The 22,794-nt window shown below is 44.9% G+C and overlaps 1 protein-coding gene across 1 annotated transcript; it reads right to left on the bottom strand.

Moving 5' to 3' along the window:
- Window positions 1-446: 446 nt before the first annotated feature.
- On the bottom strand, window positions 447-21,643 carry MLKL (mixed lineage kinase domain like pseudokinase). Its single transcript, XM_068528716.1, is given in 12 exon segments — window positions 447-2,697; window positions 4,575-4,715; window positions 4,973-5,022; window positions 5,364-5,515; window positions 7,590-7,674; window positions 9,544-9,679; window positions 10,747-10,844; window positions 12,109-12,304; window positions 13,162-13,238; window positions 16,763-16,989; window positions 16,991-17,220; window positions 21,089-21,643. Coding segments are annotated over 11 exon segments (1,422 nt in total). The 5' UTR covers window positions 17,219-17,220; window positions 21,089-21,643; the 3' UTR covers window positions 447-2,665.
- Window positions 21,644-22,794: the final 1,151 nt, after the last annotated feature.

The raw sequence follows: 22,794 nt of genomic DNA, 5'->3' as shown, positions 1-22,794 counted from the left end.
AATAGAAATCATAAAAAATAGGAGCAAATGGAAATTCCAGAACTTAAAAATACAATATCTCAATTTAAAAATTCACTGGATGAGCTTAATGCAAAGTTGGAGAGAAAGAAGAGTCGATTAAACTGAAGATACAGCAACAGAAATTACTCAGTCTGAAGAACAGAGAAGAAAAAAGAAAAAGAAAGAACAGACCTTCAGGGATCTGTGTGACAACATCTAAAAGTCTAACATTTATGTAATTGGAATCAAAGAAGGAAAGGAGAGAGAATAGGGAAGAAAAAATATTTGAAGACATAATAATCCACACCTTATTAACTCAAAAGAGGTCACAGACTTAAGCGTAAATTCTAAAACTATAAATGTGTAGAAGAAAGCAGGAGAAAATCTTCATGACCTTGGGTTAGGCAAAGATTTATTAAATAACCCCCAAAAGCATGATTCATAAAAACAAAAACTGACAAGTTGGACTTCAAAATTAAAAATGTATGCTCTTCAAAAGACGCTGTTAAGGTGAACTGAATCCTGGTAGAAAATATTTGCAGGACTTCCCTGGCGGTCCAGTGGTTAAGACTCCGTGCTTCCACTGCAGGGGGCACGGGTTCGACCCCTGGTCGGGGAGCTAAGATCTCGCATGCCTTGCGGTGTGCCCCACCCCCCCGCCAAAAAAAAGAAGAAAATATTTGCAAATCATTTATCTGATAAAAGGCTTGTATCCAGAATACAGTATATAGAGAACCCTCAAAACTCAATAATTAGTAAAACAAAACAACAACACAACTATGGGCAAAAGATTTGAACAGACACTTCACCAAAGAATATATATAGATGGCAAATTAAATGAAAGGATGATCAACATCATTAGTCATTAGGGAAATGCAAACTAAAGGCTCAATGACATACCAATCGTTATATACCTATCAGGATCACCAAAATTAAAAAGGCTGATCATACCAAATGTTGGCAAGGATATAGAGGGACTCTCTATATACTACTAGTGGAATGGAAAATAGCACAACCACTCTGGAAAACAGTTTGACAGTTTCTTAAAAAGTTAAACGTACATCTACCATATGATCTAGCTGTTCACTTCTAGGTATTTACCCAAGAGAAATAAAATCATATATTCAAACAGACTTGTACATGAAAATCCATAGCAGCCTTATTTGTAATAGCCAAAAATTACAAACAACTCAAATGTTCATCAACAGGCCAATGGATAAATAAACGGTTACACACATACATTGCAATAGTTTTCAACAGTAAAACAGGAATAAAATATCGATACATGCAATTACATGGGTGAATCTCAAAATAATTATACTGAGTGAAAGAAGGCAAACTTATTATACACCATATGATTTCATTTATATAAAACTTTAAAATGCAAACTAATCTATAGTGACAGAAAGCAGATCAGTGGTTGCCTAGGGAAATGGGGAGGGGGTGGCATGGAAGGGAGTGATTATAAAGGAGCATGAAGAAGCTTTGGGAGTTGATGGACATATTCATTATCTTGATTGTAGTGGTGCATACATGTCAAAACATCAAATTGCACATGTTAAATATGTGTAGTTTACTGTGTGACAATTATACCTCAAAAATGCTGTTGGAATCAGAATTGTGGGGCAAGAGTGAGGAGAAGGATTGATTGTGTGGGCATAACAGAACTTTTTGGCATGATGGTACTGTTCATCATCTTGATGGGGTTTGGATTAATCATGTGTATGAATTTGTCAGACTCATCAAATGGTATATTTAGGATTTGTGCATCTCACAACATGGAAAGTTTACCTCCCCCCCGCCAAAAAAAACCCCTGTAAACAAATATTGAACTGCAGTTAATGATATAAATGCTGAAGTGTTTAGGAATGAAGTGTGCTGATGTCTGAAATTTTCTTCTAAATGCATAAAAAATAAGGATGGATCAATGGATGGGAAGAGGAAGGGGAGGACTGATACGCATGTGATAAAATATAGTGAATTGTTAGGTATAGAATCTAGGTGGTGACTATACAGATGTTCAGAGTATAATTCTACTGACTTTTCGGTGTATTTGAAAATATTTATATTTATAAATGTTGAGGAAAAAATTAGGTACCAGACTTTGGAAGATGTCTTGTGTGAGTGAGGGGCCCTGAAGATTAAGCTTTATTAGTTTCACAGTAAATCTACCTCTGCTTGTGGGTCTGCTAGAGCGTGTATAATTAATCTATAAGGGAGCATGTTCACTGTAGCTCCTACAGCAAAGAGAACAAAAGATTTTAAAGATGAAAATAGTAGTACCTGATGATAAGCTCTAGAAAAGACTCATTTTCAATGTTCAACTTGTTCATGTTTATTCTTTACCTTTTTTTTTTTTTTTTTTTACTTAAAAAATGTTCTAGGTTAAAAAAAATCAAGAATTGCCAAGAGGTGTGGATCCAGAGAGAGATATATTTTTGTAAAACATCTATCAGAGTTACCATCAGAGGTGTATTTTTGACAATATCATTTGGAGTGGGATGGGCTCTGTATTACTGGAGTTGTTTTCTATTTGTAACAGACAAGTGCTGCCTTCCTGCACCCACAAATAACTCCATGCTGAAGGATATGAGGGAGAAAGATGCCCAGCTTGTGCTCTTCCAGCTCCTTGTTCAGGGACTCAGTTTCAGTTTCAATACTTGGCTTAACAAAAAGTAGACAGTCTCTCTAAGATTTCTGTGAATGAATGAACAGAAAGTTAGACAAGGGCAGGAACTGAGAGCCACATTAGAAACACAGACATTTCCAAAGTTCACAATACCGTAGAAACTGCATTCCCCTTGGTCTGGCTGGAAACTAAGCCACCACCGGCATTCATGCCTTTGTGATATGATGATCCCTCTTACTCTGTCAACTTTCAAAATACAACTAGCTCGTGGAAGGGGTAAGCTCACATCTTACTGTGAATTAGTCTCAGGTATTAGATTCTCTAATACCTGGAGGACCCTGGGTTTAAGGACCCTGGAAAGAGGAGGAAGAAGACAAAGGAGAATTTGAAGGAGAGGAGGGTACTATAGAAAATACTGTCAGCGTCTCATCCACCCTGAAGGCTAATTCTTCAGGAGGCACCATTGAATCTGCTCTTCTACGCTGTGGTGGCAGAGAGAAAGTTTCAGATAGAAGCTAGGCCAGGGTTTTGATTTTTCACCCCAAAAGGTAGGGATGGGGGTGAAGGAGGGGGAGGGATGAGATACCTGCTAACATGACTGTTAGCATGATTCCCGATGGACCACAAATGAGAAGGCCTTGAAGGACAGTCCTCATGCCAGACACTTCTGTAATTAGTGGCTCTGTCCTTGGGGGACTACCTCCAAAGCCTGGACATCTGTCTCTTTAGTTCCTCTCTCAAGGCATTGCATCTTCAATTAACAATGCACTCCACCCCCAGGTCTCTAACTCAAGATAACTCTCACATGTGTTTCTCAGGAAACGTGCGCAAGAATGTTTAAGGGAGTGGTTCCTAAGGACAACTAAAATATCCATCGATAGTGGAAGGGGTAAGTAAGGTGCATGGTGATCTAGTGGCCTACTGTACAGCAGTGAAAACGAATGAGTTGAAACCATCACATTAGCATGGATGAATTTCAAATCATTTGCTCATACTAATTGACCAAATGAAGCAAGTTATGGTAGAATACAGCATGACATCATTCACAAAAAGTCCTCATACATGAGAAGCCAAATAATATAGTGTACCTAGGTTGTAAAACTATAGACAAATTTTTACCAAAATGTTAGGACAGTGGCTACTCCAGGAGGAAGGGACAGGAATGGGAAAGCAAGGGACTCACAGGTGGTTTCTGAGTTGGTGGCAATGTTCTAGTCTTTAACCAGGGGTGGATATGTGATGTTCTTTTCCTCTGACTTAAAAAAAATTGCACATATATATTTTATACACTGCTGTACTGTGATACGTATCACAATAAAGATAAGAAAAATATTATTTTGTATCTTTGACCTCTGTAGCAACTTCAGTGGAAACACTTCCCCAATCCGGGGATACTGCCTGTGAATCATGTTCTCTTGTGTCTGGAGCTTTGTGGAAAGTCTGAGAAATTTGGATCTAGAGTGGGAGAGGGAGACATTCCCAGGGAGGGAGATGTTGTAAAGAAATGGAGGAGCAGCTGATAACATGGTGAAATAAAAGTCTGAGTAGAGGAAATTATCCCCAGGATGTTGATAAAAGAGAAGGAAGGGAGAGAAAGAATATAGGCTGGAGTAATCTGCCTTCGCAACCCACTTTAGACTAAACAATGCCCTTAGGGCTGGGTTTCTGAACTCCTGTGCTATTGATATCTGGGCTGGATAATCTTTGTTGTAGGGGGCTGTCCTGTGCCTTGTAGGATGTTGAGAAGCTTCTATCCACTAGATGCCAGTGGCATGTCCACCCCACCCCACCTCCCCTGAGTTGTGACAGCCAAAAATGTCTTTAGACATTGTCAAATGTCCCCCGAAGGGCAAAACAACCCCTGGTTGTGATACATAAGGAAAATCTTTCACAAATGTTAAGTAACACATGTGGCCTATGCTCTTTAGACCAGAAAAAGCCCTACCTTTAACACAGGGCCTCCTGGAGGGCTCATATGCACAGCAATCATCAATGATCTCCTGCAACTGTGAAGGGCAATCTTTATCCACTGGCTCCTGTTGCCGGTCCACAGCCACCAGCTGGTAGATCTTCTTGGAATCACAGCCTGGCATGGAAATGATAGGATGGGAGGCTTAAAAATTGCTCTGGCACACACACATCTCTCTGGATGCTGATGGCTGGCAATGGAACTAGGGACTTTGAGAACTGAAGGAACAGGAGCTTCCAATGACCCCAATGACAAGCGTAGGCAATGACCACATTGAAGAACAAAGCGCCCAGGACAGCACTGATGGGAATCTGTAGTCTCTTGGAAGGCGACCCAATCCCAGCACCATCTGAGCCAACTTTCACACTGGTTACCTTCAAATGGGCTTTTCCCAGTGGCGATTTCCCAGAGGACGATTCCAAAGCTAAAAGAGAACCAAGAAACTGAACAACTGTAACAAGTTTCCCTTTTCCCATGCCCCTCTAGCCATTTCCAGAAAACATAGTGGATTTTCTTTTTTTCTTTTTGGCCGTGCTGAGCAGCTTGTGGGATCTCAGTTCCCCAATCAGGGATTGAACCCAGGCCACGGCAGTGAAAGCGCAGAGTCCTAACCACTGGACCACCAGGGAACTCCTCACAGTGAATTTTCTGATTACCACCCAATTCCATTCAACAGAGTTAAGATGCTCCTCCCTAATGGCATTTGACTTGGACTTTCTTGTCCCGTTCATCTGAGTTAGAATCTGCACGAGAACATAAACATACCTGTATATTTCAGCTTTTATGTCATATTTATTATACACATTTTCCAGTCTCTGAGGTGAGATGTATGTGGCAGAATTGACTCTCTCTGCTTCTTTTCCTTTAGTTGGTCAGCTGATGGAAGTCTGTGTTTTGCTCAACTCAAATCCTGCAAGCTAGATAGAGAATGACTCAGAGACAGAAAGAAACAGCACCATCTCGGGTGGGGGATAGAGGGAATGGGTTGGTGCTACACCTGATTTTCAGGGGATGGTCTTTTTCCTTTGGGATGTATTTCCAGTGGTGTCTTCTGGCTCTGTGGCTACTCTCCTGGCTGGCATCCTGGGTTCAATTTATTATGGTGTAACGACCAAGAGGAACACAAAGAGGTTTCTTCTCTATAAAATGGGGCAAGAGGATTACTTGAGGTGATGGTTATAAAGCACCTGTAAGACTTGGTATGTTGTTGTTCTAGTGTTACTATGTTAGATACAGGGCTTTCTCAGTTGACGACTCAGCTCCACTGAGTGAGGGTGGACAGGGGTGCCTGGAGTCACCGATGGCTCGTTTTCTCTCGGAAGCAGACAAAAAAAAAAAACACACAAAAAACCAACACAGGGGTATCCTCTCTGTTGTATCTGAACCTATAGGCAGCCTGTTACCCCACTGACCCTGCACGGTCAATGTCATGCTCTTAAAGAAGCCACAGCACAAGTCATGGGAGTGTGCGTTCTCCTTGGTCCACGCCCATCTGTCGTCAGCACCATCCATGTGCAGAGGGCTGCCAGCCCTAAACGCAGCCAGGGATCCAAAACTAGGGGCAGGGTCAGGAAAAGGATTAGACACTTAGGTGGCTCCTCCCCCTTTCATTGACATGTTCAGTGAGCACTGACATCCTCTGACATCTGGCTCCACGCTAGCCACCAGGGGCGAAAGGCTGAGCAGCACATGTTACAGTCAGGTGTGAGAAGGACCATGCTTTGCGAACACTTATATTACACCAGCTACGGGGAAAGACATCTGAAAGGCAGAAAAGACCCGTCTTCTGTTATTCAGAGAAAGCTATCTGTGGATGACAGAGAAGATATTCTTTTAGCATTTGGGAACTGTGGACATCGAGTTAACAGAACCCTTTTCTCTTCCATAGGAGAATCTGAATTTCAGTGAACTTTTTAGCTCTACTCCCCCGGGAAACTGACAAAAGCTGACTGTTACCTATGCTCCTAAGTAATATTGCTGCTGATTAAAAAATGATGGGTGATTAGTAAGTCGTTTACGGACAAGAGGTCGGGGGGATGCGGGCTATAAAGAGCTATAGGGGGACTTCCCTGGTGGTCCAGTGGTAAAGAATCCGCCTTCCAATGCAGGGGACGCGGGTTCAATCCCTGGTCGGGGAACTAAGATCCCACATGCCGTGGGGTAACTAAGCTGGCACACCACAACTACTGAGCCTTTGCACCTCAACTAGAGAGCCCATGTGCCACAACTAGAGAGCCCACACACCGCAACTAGAGAGAAGCCTATGTGCCACAAGGAAGAGCCCGCGTGCCACAGCGAAAGATCCCGCATGCCTCAACGAAGATCCCGTGTGCTGCAACTAAGACCCGACGCACCCAAAAAAGTAAAGAAAATAAATAAGTAAATAATAAATAAATCTAAAAAAAAGAAAGAATATTGACTCCTGTGAGTTGTGAGGCTTCTAAACCTGGATGGCCCCGCACCCACCCGAGGGGAGCCTCTTTCTGTCGCACCTGGGATGAGGATGAGGAGAATATCTCCTGGAGGATTGTGGGGACAGGTGTGGCGTCTCCGGCTGGAGAGAAGGATTTGACGCTGCCCTGCTGGCAAGCTGTGTTGTGTGATACCCTTCTAATTGCCTCCAGGTGCCAAGTGTGGGCTATGGCTGGCCTGTGAGTCTGAATGCCTACCTGGGCTTAAGAAGATCCCCTCATGGGTGTTGCAGGGACACAGAAGTGGTGTCCAGGCATCTAAGGGGAAATGGCTCTTAGCCCATCCCTGCTGAGTGCCTGGGCAGTGGTGGACGACGGGCATCAGAAGAGCAGGCAGGACTGAGTCTGTCCTGTGGTGGGCACACGGGAAGCTGTCCAGGCAGGGGAAGAGTTGAACTCAGTTCTAAGGTGAAGGCAGAGAAACGAGCAGGCACAGGCCTCTGGGAAACGTGCGTCACTCTCCCAGCACCAAACAGTCACACAGGTCGAACTCAAAGGGCCCCTGGAAGGCCATACTCACCTTCACATTGCCGTCTTTAGTTACCAGGAAGCTCGTGCTGCTGATGTTTCTGTGGAGTTCTGCAGGTGTTTCCGAATGGTGCAGCCTGACACGACCAAACGCAGGGAACATTAGTGACCTTTGCACAGACTTTGCTATCCACGGGTAGGTGGGAAAACCAGGATGCAGAGGTGAGATTTGACAATTGTGAGCTGTACGCCTCTGTGGTGCTCTGCCTGGGAAGCACTGAGCAAAGCAAAGGGCTCAGAGGCATGGCTGGATGGTTGGACCATACCTAGGACCCTTCTGGTTGAAACAGAATGTGAAGCTGGGGTTCCCACCAACTTAGTAAGTGCTAAGTGTTTTGGATTAATGGAGCCCCTGCCTCCCAGTTTGGGGTGTTATCACAGAGTTGGCCTTAGGTTGGGTTCTCCCAGAAGCAGATCACGAGCCACGGATTTGGGTACAAGTGATTGATTAAGAGAAGGTATTCCCAGGAGAAACCAGGTGAGGGAGTAGAAGAAGCAGGACAGAGAAGGAGAAGAAATCAAGCAAGGGTATGACTTCAGGTGAAGTTCCAGGCTCAGACTGACCCCACGGGGACCTCTAGAGGATAACTACCCCTCAGGGTTTGTTCTGCACGAAGCAAAGGAGCTGGACTTTTGTACTCACACCTGTTGTTCAATGACTGTGGACTGGGTGGGGTGGGGGGAGAGGGACAGGTGGCTATAAAGCTCCCGGGCACCTTCAGCTCTCAGGGCCAAGGGGCTCCGGCGCCCATGGATATTCCTCTGCAGATGGCGGCCATGAGCTCTTAGCAGCAAAGTATGCTGAGGGGGGGATGAGTGTGCAGAGCAGGTAAAAAGGATCAGAGGCCACCTGGATAGGCACTAATAGTGTCTCCTGCAGTCCAAAATTACTTCTCATAAAACCCACTAGTGTAGGGAGTCGAGAAGGAATAAACTTTATGATTTAGAAGAAAGAGCTAAGGCAGTGTTTCCAAAAGTATGGATAAGTGGTATGCAAGATGACATAGTGAGAAAATTCTTCTTCTTTTAATTCCAGTCTTTCCGATTACGTCAAGAAGAAAGTCTCAGTTTGGTGTTGGATGTCTTTAATACCTCCCTAAATCTGCTGACATCTCCTCTGCACAAAGAGAATGCCGGGTCTGAATTGCAGACCTTTGGGCAGGAGGCATCATGCAGCCAGAATTTAATAACATTGTTTTGGCTTTATTTGTGGTCACCTATTTGTGATAAGTGATTCTCGTCTTCAATTTATGGTAGTAATAGAAAGTGTCCTTTTTTTTAAAAAAACGTATTTAGGTTTTTAAAAACTGAGCTGATTAAAAGGAAAATATTAAGTAAATAATACTGGCATTATTGTGAATACGGTAATAACCATGTAAGCGGTCTGTGAGTGACTGACCTTTGGGGGCCCTTGGGCTAAAGGAACCATAGACTATGTGTGAGCTTCCAGATAAAACACAGGACACCCAGCTCATTTTTAATTTTGGAAAATCAATACATTTTTTTTAAAAAAGTACTAAAAAAGTATTATGGTTTATATGAAATTCTGTATATCTGAAATTTTAGTAAAAGTATGTCTCATGTAATATTTGGGATATACTTATACTAAAAAATTGTTCACTGCTTATCTGAAATTCAAATTTAACTGGACATCTTGTATTTTTATTTGCTAAATCTGGTAACCTTAAGACTAAGGCCTGTCCAATTCCACAACAGCAGCCTGGACGTTAAATTCAACCCTCAGTTCTGGGAGCTGGTGCTCACTGGATTAAGCCACATTTCCCCCTTCTGTCTCAGGTGTTACGATCAGAGTTAAGTAGTAAAACAACTTATGGAAGGGAAGGCTACCTGGGGCTTCTGGCCTCTTCTCTCCTTATCTCTGGGACTATCAGTAAAGAAGACAGACTCATTCCGTTCTTCTCGGTGCCCTCTCCCCCATCTGGTACCTGTATAAGCCTCTGGCTGCCCCCAGGACCAGGATGATTCACTTGGCAAGGGTGAGGTCCTTTTCCTGATCCAGCAGTTCCCTCAGGGTCCCGAGCTCACAGTACTCCATGACGATGGATAACTGAGGTGGGGTCACTGATGGAAAGGAGCCAAACACTATGAAGACCCAGCCCCACTCAGAGGGCCTACTCTCTGCAGCCCACTCCACCATCTCTCTACAGAGACAGACTCACCTCTGCTATGTTTCTCCATCTCCGTCTCACACAGTTTGACTCCCTGAATGGGTCCAATACCCACCGAGTCTTTGTGGGTATTCTTTGTGGCGTCTGGCATGTCGGAATTCTACATTTCCCTTAGTTATTTGAGTAATGTCTCCCAGACTCAACCATATATCCCAGGAGGGCATACAGTGCTCACGGGGAGCTGAGTAAATATGTATGGAAGGAAGAAATGAGGCACAGACTGCAGGGGCTTGTGAGGGGAGCTCAGACAGGAAGTCAAGGGCACGGGCCTGAGATGCAAGAACTGACACACACAGAGTGAGTCAGTCACCTTGGCCGTCACCCAGGAGGATAAACATCACTGGAAGTTCTCCTTTAGACTGGGATTCTATGTTCCAAAGTCAGGTCGCCTGAAGCTGTGGAGAAACTTCCAGAGAGGATAAGATGGGAGTTGCTCTGTCCTCTCTGTAGGCAAGAGCAGCAAAACATAACCAGCAGGAGAGGCCATGATGTGAGGGAAAATGCAGCCACATTAAAAAAATTAAAGTTAAAATGAACCTGAGGAGTGAGGTTCTTGGTAAAGGCGTAGGTTAATCTAGCTTTTAGATTCACTCTGCACTAATGATCAACGTTAGATTCCTTGTTTGGGTCAGTCAGCTTTATAACGTTTTCTTGCAACAAAACCCACCCATCACCCAGGTCAGCATCTGAACAAGCATTTCCTTGGTTCCCAGTGAACCAGCAGGAGGAGATATGGTCGCATTAGTGCAAACCAGCCCTGGGGCTGAAGCCAACTTCAAGCCCTCTTCTCCTGAAAGGAGATGGGAACCTGCATCCTGGGATGTGAAAAAATTAACGTTGATAAAAAAGCACTGTGTAGATGCCACCCTTGGAGCTGTTCTTTAAAAATGCAATGCAGTAAAACACAGAAGACATATGACAGACCACCAAAAGCATACCCAGTCCTAGAAGCAGCCTTACCTGTTTCATCAGTGCAAATCCCAAACATACGCAGGATGTTGGGGGAATCAAATTTCTTCATGGTTCTGATTTCATTATTGAAAGTATGCCTCATTGTTCTATGAGAATAAAAGGGGAAATTAGTATTTCAGGATTGGGAGGTCCTTCAGAGAACACTCAGTGTAGTGACCATCTGTGTTTGTGTGGGGTGTGAGGGATCGTCAGCATCTCCCAGGGGTGAGTACAGGTGTATACAACCTGTTCTGAAGAGTCATCTGGTAATTCTTAGTCAATTTAATATACGCATACCCTATGATCAATCAATTCCTCTCCTGGCAATACAGCCCAAAGAAATTCCCATACAGGGCCATAAGGGGATACTTAAGGCAGCATTATTTTTGACGCGGGAAAGTTAGAAACAGGTTGTTTTCCATCACTGGAAAAAAAGGCAAAATGTGGATCTCCACCATGGACAGCAGTCAGGAGGAAAGGACTACAAGTACAGTACATGACGCTGAGTGAGAATGGTAAGAAAAGTAGGCAGCAGACATATAACACCACCGTTTGTGAAAATTTAAAATGCACACACAGGGCTTCCCTGGTGGCGCAGTGGTTGAGAATCTGCCTGCCAATGCAGGGGACACGGGTTCGAGCCCTGGTCTGGGAAGATCCCACATGCCGCGGAGCAACTGGGCCCATGAGCCACAACTGCTGAGCCTGCGCGTCTGGAGCGTGTGCTCCGCAACAAGAGAGGCCGCAATAGTGAGAGGCCCGCGCACCGCGATGAAGAGTGGCCCCGCTTGCCGCAACTGGAGAAAGCCCTCGCACAGAAACGAAGACCCAACACAGCCATAAATAAATAAATAAATAAATAAAATTAAAATAAATAAATAAAATGTACACACATATCATGACAGCATACATTTTGCCAGAACACATACAAGCAAAACACTTTATTGTCTGTGGAAGGGATGGGAAACTAAGAAACAGGAATAAAAGGAAATACATCTTTTTTTTTTTTCTTCCCGGCCGCACCTTGCAGCTTTCGGGATCTTATTAGTTCCTTGACCAGGGATTGAACATGGGCCCACGGCAGTGAAAGTGCCAAGTCCTAACCACCGGACTGCCAGGGAATTCCCAGGAATACATCTTTAAAAATATCTAAATACATGAAAAAATAAGAGAAGTTTCCAGAATTGACATTGGAAGACATGTCTTTAAGTCTAGACTCTGCTCCTTAGTAGCGGAGAGCAAGTCATTTAACCCTTTGGGGTCTGGGTTCCCCTATATCTAAATATGGAGACAATATGCCTTTCTCCTTGTGGAGTTATAGAGAGGAAGTAACTTGGGGGGTTACAGAGAGAACTCTGCACAACAACTTACCCAATGTCTCTGGCCTGGGGTTTGTTGAATACTTTTATGGCCACTGGAGATTTGCGCTGTTTTCCTTCATAAAGTGTGCTGAATTAATTTTCCTTTAGCAGGACCCAATCGGCTTCTGGAAGCTCCTCCTTCTTAATCTCCTTGACTTGATCTTCTGGGAGCCCCTTCTTGCGTTTCTGTGGGACTGACCTCATCCCTAGGAGAGAAGGTAATAAAGAGTCAATAAGCTGAGGAGGGTGTGTGTCATAAGGGAAGAGGCATCTTAGCAACATGTGAATGGGAAGCCCTACACCGTGAACCAAAGCTGGCCCTGCCTGGAGCTTCTGATTGACTCATCCCAGAAGCGAGGTCCCAGTGCTTCTGAGTGACTGGTACAGACACATCTGGATGGTTAATAGAAATGTCTCATGTACTTCCTTTCCCTCCTCTTCAGATCCTCCCTGTCTCCAGCCTACACCCCCGTCTCAACCCATCTCTCTCATCTTCTCCTACTGCCACACAGCTTGGCACCTGAGCATTTGGCATCTTGTCAAGTGATTTCAGTTCTAATAGGTACATACATAGTTCAAGCTCAGTAACCCCACTGCTGTTATGTGCTCACATGTCTCTCTTTTCTCTCCCTTCCTCTAGGCCATGGCTGGGAGCTCCCAGAAGGCAGGGTCTTTCTCTGCATCTTAGTTTCCTCTATGCACTGGCTCCAGCATAAAGCAGAGACTCACAGATGTGTAGAATGGATAAGCATTTTAAATTTGATTTGAATTTCTTCTTGGAAATTCAGCAAATGACTTGAAGCTTTGAAGCTATCTAAAGGAAGTTGTCAGCACTTGGACAGGTGCTAGAAGATATCTGGCTGGTCAAGAAGTTCCCTTCAAACGCTACTCCAGGGGCAGAAGCCTGGGCCAGCCATGAGCACATCCCCAAACCTGTGGGCTGCTTCCAGCCATCCAGCCCAGAAAATGGACAAGGGTGGGGGCGGGGTGGGCTGGAGTTCCTAGCAAACTAATGACTTCTAGTTTGGGGCAGTCAGAAGCAGCAGGGCACGTGATAACTCACAGCTCCTCACGGTTTCGATGGTTTTCTTTGTGTTGTTTTCCAAGTGCCTCAATAAAGTTTCTATGGTTTCATTTTCCGCAAGAAAAAGAGCAGCAGATACTCAAAAATAGAAATGCTCATTAAAAGCACACCGAGATATCCTTTTTCATCTCTCATATTCACTGCAGTAGGAATGATTACTGCTCACGAATATTCAGCTCTCCACTTCTAAGTACACAGGAAGTGCCCCGAGGCATGGCTGGGTGCCTTGCTTTGGCCAAGAAGTGAAGTGAAAGAGATTTCAGGGAAGTCTGTGTCAACATCAAAGTCCCATAATATTGAAACATCCTGGAAGGAGAACAGCTACCTTGGAGAGTCTCCTGGACTTTCCCTGAATGAGAAATAGACATTTCTTTCTTTAAGACACTGAGTTGTTTTTTTTTCTTTTTTTGAACCATAGTATAATCTAACCTATCCTGATTTATATATTCAGAAATATGTTAAAAAATTGATCATACACTACATAGGGTGGCCAACCATCCCAGTTTTCTCAGGACTGAGGAGTTCTGAGGATATGGGACCTTCAGTGCTCAAACCAGGAAAATCGCAACAATCTCAGACATGGTTAGTAGGAGTGATATTTCTACAACCTGTGTGGAGGGTAATCTGCCAACCTGTATCAAAATTTAAAATGTCCATACTCTTTGACCCAGCAATTAGACCCAGTAACTCTACTTCTAGGAATTTTCCCTAAAGATATCCTGAAATATATACAAAGATGCTCACTGCAGGACTATTTACAATAGTGAAAAACTGGACACAACTTAAATGCCCATCAACAAGGAGATGCTTAAATATATCTGGTCCATGTTTACCAAGGAATATGAGACAACTCTATGGGCATATATACAGAATAATATTCAAGGTTATTTAAAGAGAAAAGCAAGAAGGAGAACAGTGTGTTTAGCATGCAACTGATTATACAATAACAACAACAACAATAACAACAAACAACAAAATATAAACTTAAATCTCCAGAAGGCTATTCAAGAAACTGGTAAGAGAGCGTGTGTCTTGGAATGGAACCTTGCTGTCAAGGATGAGAGTGGCAGATTTATGTCTCATGCTGGGTCCATTTTGTATCTTTTGAATTTTGTACTATATGAATGTATTACCCAATAAAAATGTTTTTACAAAATTGCAGGAAGTAAATCCTTTCCTCCAAGTTGATGACACCAACAGGCCACTTCCACCAGAAAGTGGACCAATGAAAACTCTGAAGATTAGGAAGGCCAGGGACCAGTCCTGCCCTTTGGCTGGATCAGCCTCTGCACCGCCCCCAACCTCACTCCAACCCAATTCCTGACTCTCTTTTTCCTTGGCAGCAGGTACTTGGTTGGGGGATTAAAAATGCCTCACTTTTCCTCATCCAGAAAAGAACACATTTTGCCCACAGGTCTCTTCCATATCTGGTTTGTCCTGTTTGAGTGTCTCCTGCTGACCCGATTGGGGATGGACCACCCTCCACATCAAGGTGGCAGAACAGTTATCCCTCTGAGTTCCATTACCTGAAGGTTCATCCAAATGTCTTCCACTGTCCCCTTAATTCCTCTCCCTCCACCCACAATCCTAAAAAGAGGGAAGGATTTGGAATTCATATCACCAGGATCTGCAAAAGTGTAAAGAGGTCACGGGTCCATCCTTCCCTCTCTTCCCTCTTCTGGTGGTCCCTGGCTCTACTGTCATCCCCCAGTCCAACCTAGCCCGTGTCTAATCCCTTTAGAGCCTTGCCCTCTGCCGAGTCCAATTCGAGCCACTCTAATTCAAGCCACTGTCATCTCTTACCTAGCCTCTAAAGTGGTCTCCTAACTGGGCTCATACTTCCACTCTTTTTTTTTTTTGACTTAAAAAAAATTAATTAATTTATTTATTTTTGGCTGCGCTGGGTCTTCGTTGCTGCACGCAGGCTTTCTCTAGTTGCGGCGAGCAGAGGCTACTCTTCGTTGCGGTGCGTGGGCTCCTCATTGTGGTGGCATCTCTTGTTGCGGAGCACAGGCCCTAGGCGTGCAGGCTTCAGTAGTTGCGGCACACGGGCTCAGCAGTTGTGGCTCGTGGGCTCTAGAGCGCAGGCTCAGTAGTTGTGGCTCACGCGCCCAGTCGCTCCGCGGCATGTGGGATCTTCCCAGACCAGGGCTCGAACCCGTGTCCCCTGCATTGGCAGGCGGATTCTTAACCACTGCACCACCAGGGAAGTCCCCAAACTTCCACTCTTGCCCCCTGGGGTTTTCTGAATTATTGTTCCCAATTCTTCACTCCCATGTAGTAGTATTATAGAGATCCACACTCCGGCCACAGCCTCATAGTGGGCACCCCACCCTCCCTGTCCCTTCATGCTGGGCTTGCCCACATGACTTGCTTTGGATGCTAACGGATGTGATACAAATAGAGTCTTGAAATGTGCTGGCACAGTTGAGCTTCCCTTCTTGGCATTCTACCTCGGAAAGAACATTCTCCAGGTACTCACTGCTGCTTCAGCCTTGGCTCCAGAATGAGACACGTGGAACAGACCCAAATTGGACCTGGTGCCTAAAGGCCAGCCCAGCCAAGCCTACATGAGATCAGGAGAACCCCAGCAGATCCATAGATCTGTGAGCAAGAGAATTAATGACTATTGTTTTAAGCCTCTGAGTTCTGGTATGGTTTGTTGTGCAGCAGTAATTGACTAATACATATCCATTTGCCACATAGCAGCCTGGGTGATTTTCTTTTCATACAAATCAAATCATGACAGGCCCACATTTAAGGATCTCCTTTCACTGACTTCTAATGACTCAGAATAAAATCTAAAATTCTTATCAGGCCTACCAGGACCAGCATGACCTTGCTCCTGTATCTTCTGGCCTACTTCCCCACTTTAATCTGGTATCTCTCCTTCACCTACCACACTAAAGCTATCCTGGCTTCTGGCTGTTCCTTGCACATGCCATATTTATTCCCACCTCAGGGCTTTTGCATTCACTGTCTTCCCGGCCTGGAATGCGCCTCTCCCTCAACTTCACATGACTCGCTCCTTTTCATTATTCAAGGTATCCATTCAAATGTCACCCTGACCGCTCTCGCTGCACCCACTGTCACTTTCCATCTCATTACCATGTGTACGATTTTCATTGCCTTTAGATAAAATAATTTACTTAGCCCTCTATCTGCAGATTTTATGTTCCATGAAGGCAAAGATCTTGTGTATTTTGCTCTGTGTTGAATCTCCAGCACTTAGAACAGTGCCTGGCACATGGTACTCAATTCCTGTTTGTTTAGATAATTAGTGAATTTTTCTTCCTGGATAATTTACATATTAATGGAAGGTCCTGGAAAAACTAAGGTTGGGAGGATTGACATCAAAGAGAATGGAAAGGGAAACACGACTCACCCCCACCCCGCCACTGGTGGCACACTCAAATCTCACCAGCCCCCACCATGTCTGTACCCAGGGATGTCCAGAGTTCTGAGTTACACGAATAGACACCTGCTAAAACCTCTTCAGCCTTCCTGATTTTTTGGTAAACCAAAATGAGACTAATATACCCCCATTTGGAGTCCCCCCTTCTAAAAAAACTCCTTACCACTTCTCAGTCCTTGGATAACCTTCCTGTCTTCCTCTGCATCTTATTGATCTTCCTGTTGCCAGAATGCTCCTGGGCTGATGCTTGAAATATGCATCCGTTGATCCACCTGAAGCAGCAGTGAGAACTCCTCCCAGACATCTCTCAGCCTCTTGTTCACTCCACTGAAGAGTATTCTGTCATGCCCTGCTGTTAGAAACTTCTGGATATTGGATTTATTGCTGAGCCTAATCTATCCGCTCCTTAGCTTCCTCTAGGGCAGCCTGGAAACGTTTCAGGGCATTGGTTTTCTCGGTGGGCAGGTTCCTCTCTCCTTGGGCCTGGAGCATTTGCAGAGGCTGCAGCAGGCCATGGACATGGTTCCTTAGACGCCAGCACTGTTTCTGGCAGTATTTCATCTCTTCACACTGGTTGTAGATAAGCTGGCCTAAGGAGATGATCTGCCTCAATTGATCCATATCTGGAAGAAACAGATGGAATTTGTTTAAGTCCCAGGAATCTCCTGCGTATTTACTACTGGGCTAAGGGTGTCTGTGATTTAAATGGCTGTAGAGGTCTCTCCATCAATTTCATGTAAGGTAGAGATGGCTTGCTGTCCACCAAAATCTTCCAGTTTTAGCTGGGAAGTGTTGGCCCAGCTAGGACTACATCTCCCAGCCTTCCTTGCAGCTTGATGTGGCCATGTGACTAGTTCTCACCAATGGGGTGTGAGTACTATAAGTGTTACTTTGGGCTGAATCAGGTTTGTCTCCTTCACACACTGTCAGCTGGTTGCACAGGATGATGTAGCCCTAGGTGTGGTAGAGCCCAAGAAGGGAGAATCCTGGATCCCGGAATCATCACTTGGAGGGGAGCTGCTCATAAACCTGGAATATCTGCCATGGACTAAATTTCTATTGCATTTGAACCATTATATTTTGGGGTCTATTTATTAAATAAGTTTAGCCTATTCTAACAAATATATCCTGCCAAAGTATAGGGGTGACTATAGGATAGTAGGTTGAAAAGCTCAGGCCCTTTCTAAAGAAGGCAAGGATTACCTAGTAAGTCACCAACTCTTCAAGGATAAAGGGCTCGGTGGTGGAAGATCTTCTAGTTTTTAAAGAGCAATCAGAAATTTGGATTTTTATGTTAAATCTCTCAATTTAAAATATTGCAACCAAGTCAAAAAATGTTTTAAAAACTGTGCAGTCCAACACTGTGTTGGCCAAATAAAATATGTTTGTCAACTGGATATTGCCCATGAAGCCTCAGTTTACAACCTTGGCCACAGCCGGCTGAGGATATTCAGGACTGTAATAGAAGTTGGCTTCTGCAATCTCAAATCTTCTTTTCTGTCTCTTTTCCCAGTGCTTGAGCAGCCCTGCCTCCCTGGTTCTCACCTCCATCCCTCTCTACTGTGTTTTTAGCACTCTGTAAATTTGTTCCAGCCTCCCCATTGGCTGATTCATCAATAAGCCTTCATGTTGTAAGTGCTGACCCCTCAGAGGCATTTGCACTAAAGACTAAGATTTTTCAGGCCCAGAGGAGTTGAGGTAGACATCTGTGTTGCCTACACAGCATCCATTTCTCTACTTCCTACTGCTGCCCAAATTTTCTGTGACTATCTGCTCCTCCTCCATTCAGCAATCAGTTTGTGGGGAGCTGGCCCCACCCCCGGTTCTAAGGGTGAGACTTGTATCTAAGCCAGTGGTTCTAAACTGAAGGTGACTTTGCACACGCCCCCCCACTCCGTGCTGGGACTTTTGGCAACATCTGGAGACATTTTTGGTTGCCACGACTAGGGGATGGGTGTTGCTGACATCTAGCAGGTAGAGGTCAAGTTGCTACGATGCATAGGATGCCTCCCACTCCACCCCGCCAACAAAGAATGATCCAGCCCAAAATGTCAATAGTGCAGGGGTTGAGAAACGTTGATCTAAGCCATCAGACAATTCCTAGTAGCTTATCACAGTGATTGGTTCAAAACTGGGCACCTGGGCTACTTTGAGGGGTACGTTTGCTGGGGAACTTCCTGGCTCCCCTAAGACAGCCCAGGAAGTCAGCTTCTAACTCTCAACCTCTCTCTGAATATGAGTGAGAAAGCATGGAGCCCTGACTCTAAAGCTGTGGAATGAGGCTAACCTACAGATGGCAGAACGGAAAGAAAAGAATGAGTCCTCAGTGACAACACTGAGCCACTGGTGGTTTGAACTGACCCTGAAGCCTACCCATTTCCTCAATTACAGGTTTCATGAACCAATAATCTTCCTTATTGTTTAAGCTCATTTGAATCGTGTTTGCTGTACTTGCAACCAAAGGCAACTGGGTTCAGTAATGAATGATGATAATAGCGACGATTACTACAGGCTAAGTGCTTTGGAACCACAAGCTCACTGTGGTTATCTGCATTGTATAGGTGAAGATCCTGAGGTAGGGAAAGGTTGCATTTAAACAAGTACAAGGCCACGGAAACGGTTGCCAAAGGACTTTTATTTTGGCAGGCAAGATCTTAGTTCCCCCGCAGTGGGAGTGGGGAGTCTTACCCAATGGACCGCCAGGGAAGTCCCTCTAGAGTACTTTTAAACAAAGTTAGAGTCTTAACCAATGGACCACCAGGGAAGTCCCTCTAAAGTACTTTTAAACAAAGTTAATCTCAACAGTTCTATTCCAAGAAGGTAACTGGTCTGGAGCCCAAATCTGGTTTAAAAGCAAGAGTAAGAAACTAGCAGAAGCCAAACCAAATAAGCAACTAATTGATATATTTTTGTTGTTGCCTTAGAGTTATACTGATCTAACAAGAGAAGTAACAGGTATTAGGGCATGCCTAAAAAGACTCAGTGGGTCTCAGGCTGCCCAGCTATTCGCAGTTGCTAAGCAGATAGCTTCGAGGCCATTTCTTGGGACTCCTGAGGGCAATGAACTATACACCTTTCTCTGGTCCACCGGAGACAAAGGCAGATGTGAAAATGTTGCTCAAGGAACCTTGAGGATTTCAGCTTCATAGCTCCAAGCTTCAGTTATCTATCTTATTGCCAGCCTCATCAAAAAAGCCATATCTCAGAAACAACTAATCAAAAGATAATTGGAAAAAATATCCCACTCATCAAAGCAACAATTTAAAACAATACATTTCGCAGGAAAAGTGATAACGTGGTATGAGGAAAACCACAGAAAACAAAGCTTCAAGAAATGGAGAGGGACTTCCCTGGCAGAGAAGTGGTTAAGACTCTGCTTCCACTGCAGGGAGCACGGGTTCCATCCCTGGTTGGAGGACTAAGATCTCGCATGCCTCGAGGCGCGGCCACAATAAAAATCAAAAAACGAAATGGAAAGAACTGTTATTTTTCTGGCTGGGAAGATTAAAAATGACAAACCTGGCAATCCTTTCCAAAGGTAAATCCAATTTAATGCAGCTCCAATAAAACTCTCAATGGCACGTTTTGGTACTGAAACTAAATGATCCTCAAGTTCATTTGAAAGAGGAAATTAGTAGGGATAACAAGGATTTTTGTAATAAAAAGGGACTTACCTGTAAGATATTAAAATTATAATTACTAAAATTGTTTAGGGCTTATTAAGTATAGGATAAAGATACCAAAAGGATGAAAGGGAATATAAATGCATATATACTTTGACTCAACAATGTGAATTTCTAGGGACTTGTGCTGTGGAAAAGCTCATATGTGTACAGATAGATGGATACTAAGGATGTGCACTGAGGTGCTATTTGTAATATGTAAAACTGCTAACAACCTTGATAAGGATATGTTACTTGCAGAAAAACAATGAGGGGTAAAAGTCACTAATTTTAAAAGTGAAAAATCTTAAAACAGTGGTAACAATATAAATCCACTGAGAACTCTAATGCCATTTCCTCCTCCCCTCCGAAAAATGCCATCAAGCAACCTTTCCTGATGAGACATTTTACATAAGGTTACTCTCCTTGTGTCTAAAATGGGCTCCAGAAAAGGAAGAGGGCATTAATCATCAAGATCTGGAATCATCTCCCTTGGCAATGACCCACTGTCTGGAGTTGTCTGTCTGGGGCTGCTTGGCCAATTCTTCTGAGCTGGGTTCCCGAGGCCCTTCCACAAGGACCTCCACCCGGAGCCCACCCCTTTGCCGCGCCTTCTTTAGCTGGAAGCAGTCGGAGACATGAGCGGGCGGCTCCACCCTCAGAGCAGAGGAAAGAAAACCAACTCGGTCCTGAGTTCCAGGAAATGGGACCGTGGGTCACCCCCACCTCCCACCGCGGCTCTCCCCTCACTGCCCAGGAATCTGGCTGCGCCCTTCAGCCCCGCCGCCTCCGGGGACCGCGCGCGCCCTGGGACGACTGCCAGACTCACCCTCGCCCCTCCTGAGGGCGTCCAGTCGGTCCTGTGCGCAGTTCCAGGAAGACACCCCGGCTTCTCGGACGACTGCCTTCCTCCCGGGCGAGAAGTCTGCGAACGCGAGACCCCTCGGGAAGTGCCGAGTCCCCGCCCGCGCCTCCTGCCCTCGGTGCCCGTGCCGCGCGGCCACCGGGCGGATGTGTCCCTTCGAAGTCAAGCGACGTTCGGCCCCTCCACGTGTCCCCCAGTCAGCTTTATCGCCGGCTGTTTTTGCCCTGAGCCAGCTAAAGGACTGGGAGTCGGACAGGGAAGTCTGACCCGCCTTCTCGGAGCTTTCACAGGGCTCTTAGTAGCCAAACCCCAGGCTCAGGGTGCATTGGTTCCCTAGAACCTCTTTCCATCTGGTTCAGAGCGAAGGATCCTTCCTTCCGCCTGGTATTCTCCCCTTGCCCTTTCCACACTCCCCCACCTTCCCCAAATTTCTCAGTAATTATTTACAGAGTACTCCTGGGGCCAGGCCCTCTGCTTGGGGCCGGAGATTCAGAAAAGAATAAGGTCCCAGGAAACTATTATAACCAGGACACAGTATGGGAAAGATTAGATGAGCAAAAAACAGAGCTAGAGAGAAGGTTCTTGTGTCTGCTTCTCGGTGCTTGAAAATATTGGGGTTGGGGGAAGGGAGTGAAGGAAGAGACACACTTAAGCTGGGGTTGGGGGGAGGGTTCGGCGGAAATCAACTTCCTCCTCTAAGGTCATTGCAGAGCTTTCTGTTTTGGTGTGAGTCATGTTTTATTACAGTTAGCTGTGTCCCCAGCTAGAAAGTCTGAGGAATGACATTCATTAACTCATCAGGCTGTTTCCTCTAAAAGGACAGAATTGGATTGTATGAGAAGACTTTTTGGATAGGGAAGACCTGGGTAGAGGATGTCTGGGGTGTTTATTCATTTATATTCTCCTGCTATTGTTCTCCACCTACTGCATCATCAGTTTTCTTCTTAGGTCAGGTTCCCTAGTAGCAGAGTCCAAAAAAGAGAATCAGGTACATTGTGATTTACTGAAGGAAGGCTCTCAGGATAGAGGGTAGGATAGGACAGGGGGAGAAAATAGCTAAGCAAGGATGCAGTCTCAGTGCAGACTAGCTTCAGCCAGATTCCATGGGGAGGTCTGGAGCAAGAAGCTCTGGAGCAAGAGGCAGCTTCTGCTCTGGATAGATCAGAAGTTAGGTCACAAAAAGTCTTAACAAATTGAAGAACATTGAAATCATACCAAGTATTTTTTCTGACCACAGTGGAATGAAACTAGAAATCAACAGCAGAAGGAAAACTGGAAAATTCATAAATATGTGGAAATTAAACAACTCTTGAGCAACTATCCTGTCAAAAAAGAAATCAAAAGAAAATTAGAAAGTACCTTGAAACAAATGAAACATAACATACCAAAACTTAGGGGATGGGCTTCCCTGGTGGCGCAGTGGTTGAGAATCTGCCTGCCAATGCAGGGGACACGGGTTCGAGCCCCGGTCTGGGAAGATCCCACATGCCGCGGAGCAACTGGGCCCGTGAGCCACAATTACTGAGCCTGCGCATCTGGAGCCTGTGCTCCGCAACAAGAGAGGCCGCGATAGAGTCCCGCACACCGCGATGAAGAGTGGCCCCCGCTCGCCACAACTAGAGAAAGCCCTCGCACAGAAACGGAGACCCAACACAGCCATAAATAAATAA

Source organism: Eschrichtius robustus, chromosome 19 (assembly GCF_028021215.1).
Source record: "Eschrichtius robustus isolate mEscRob2 chromosome 19, mEscRob2.pri, whole genome shotgun sequence".
Lineage (NCBI taxonomy): Eukaryota > Metazoa > Chordata > Mammalia > Artiodactyla > Eschrichtiidae > Eschrichtius > Eschrichtius robustus.
The sequence above is the reverse complement of the archived record's forward strand: the minus strand, read 5'-3'. Positions and strand labels throughout refer to the sequence as shown.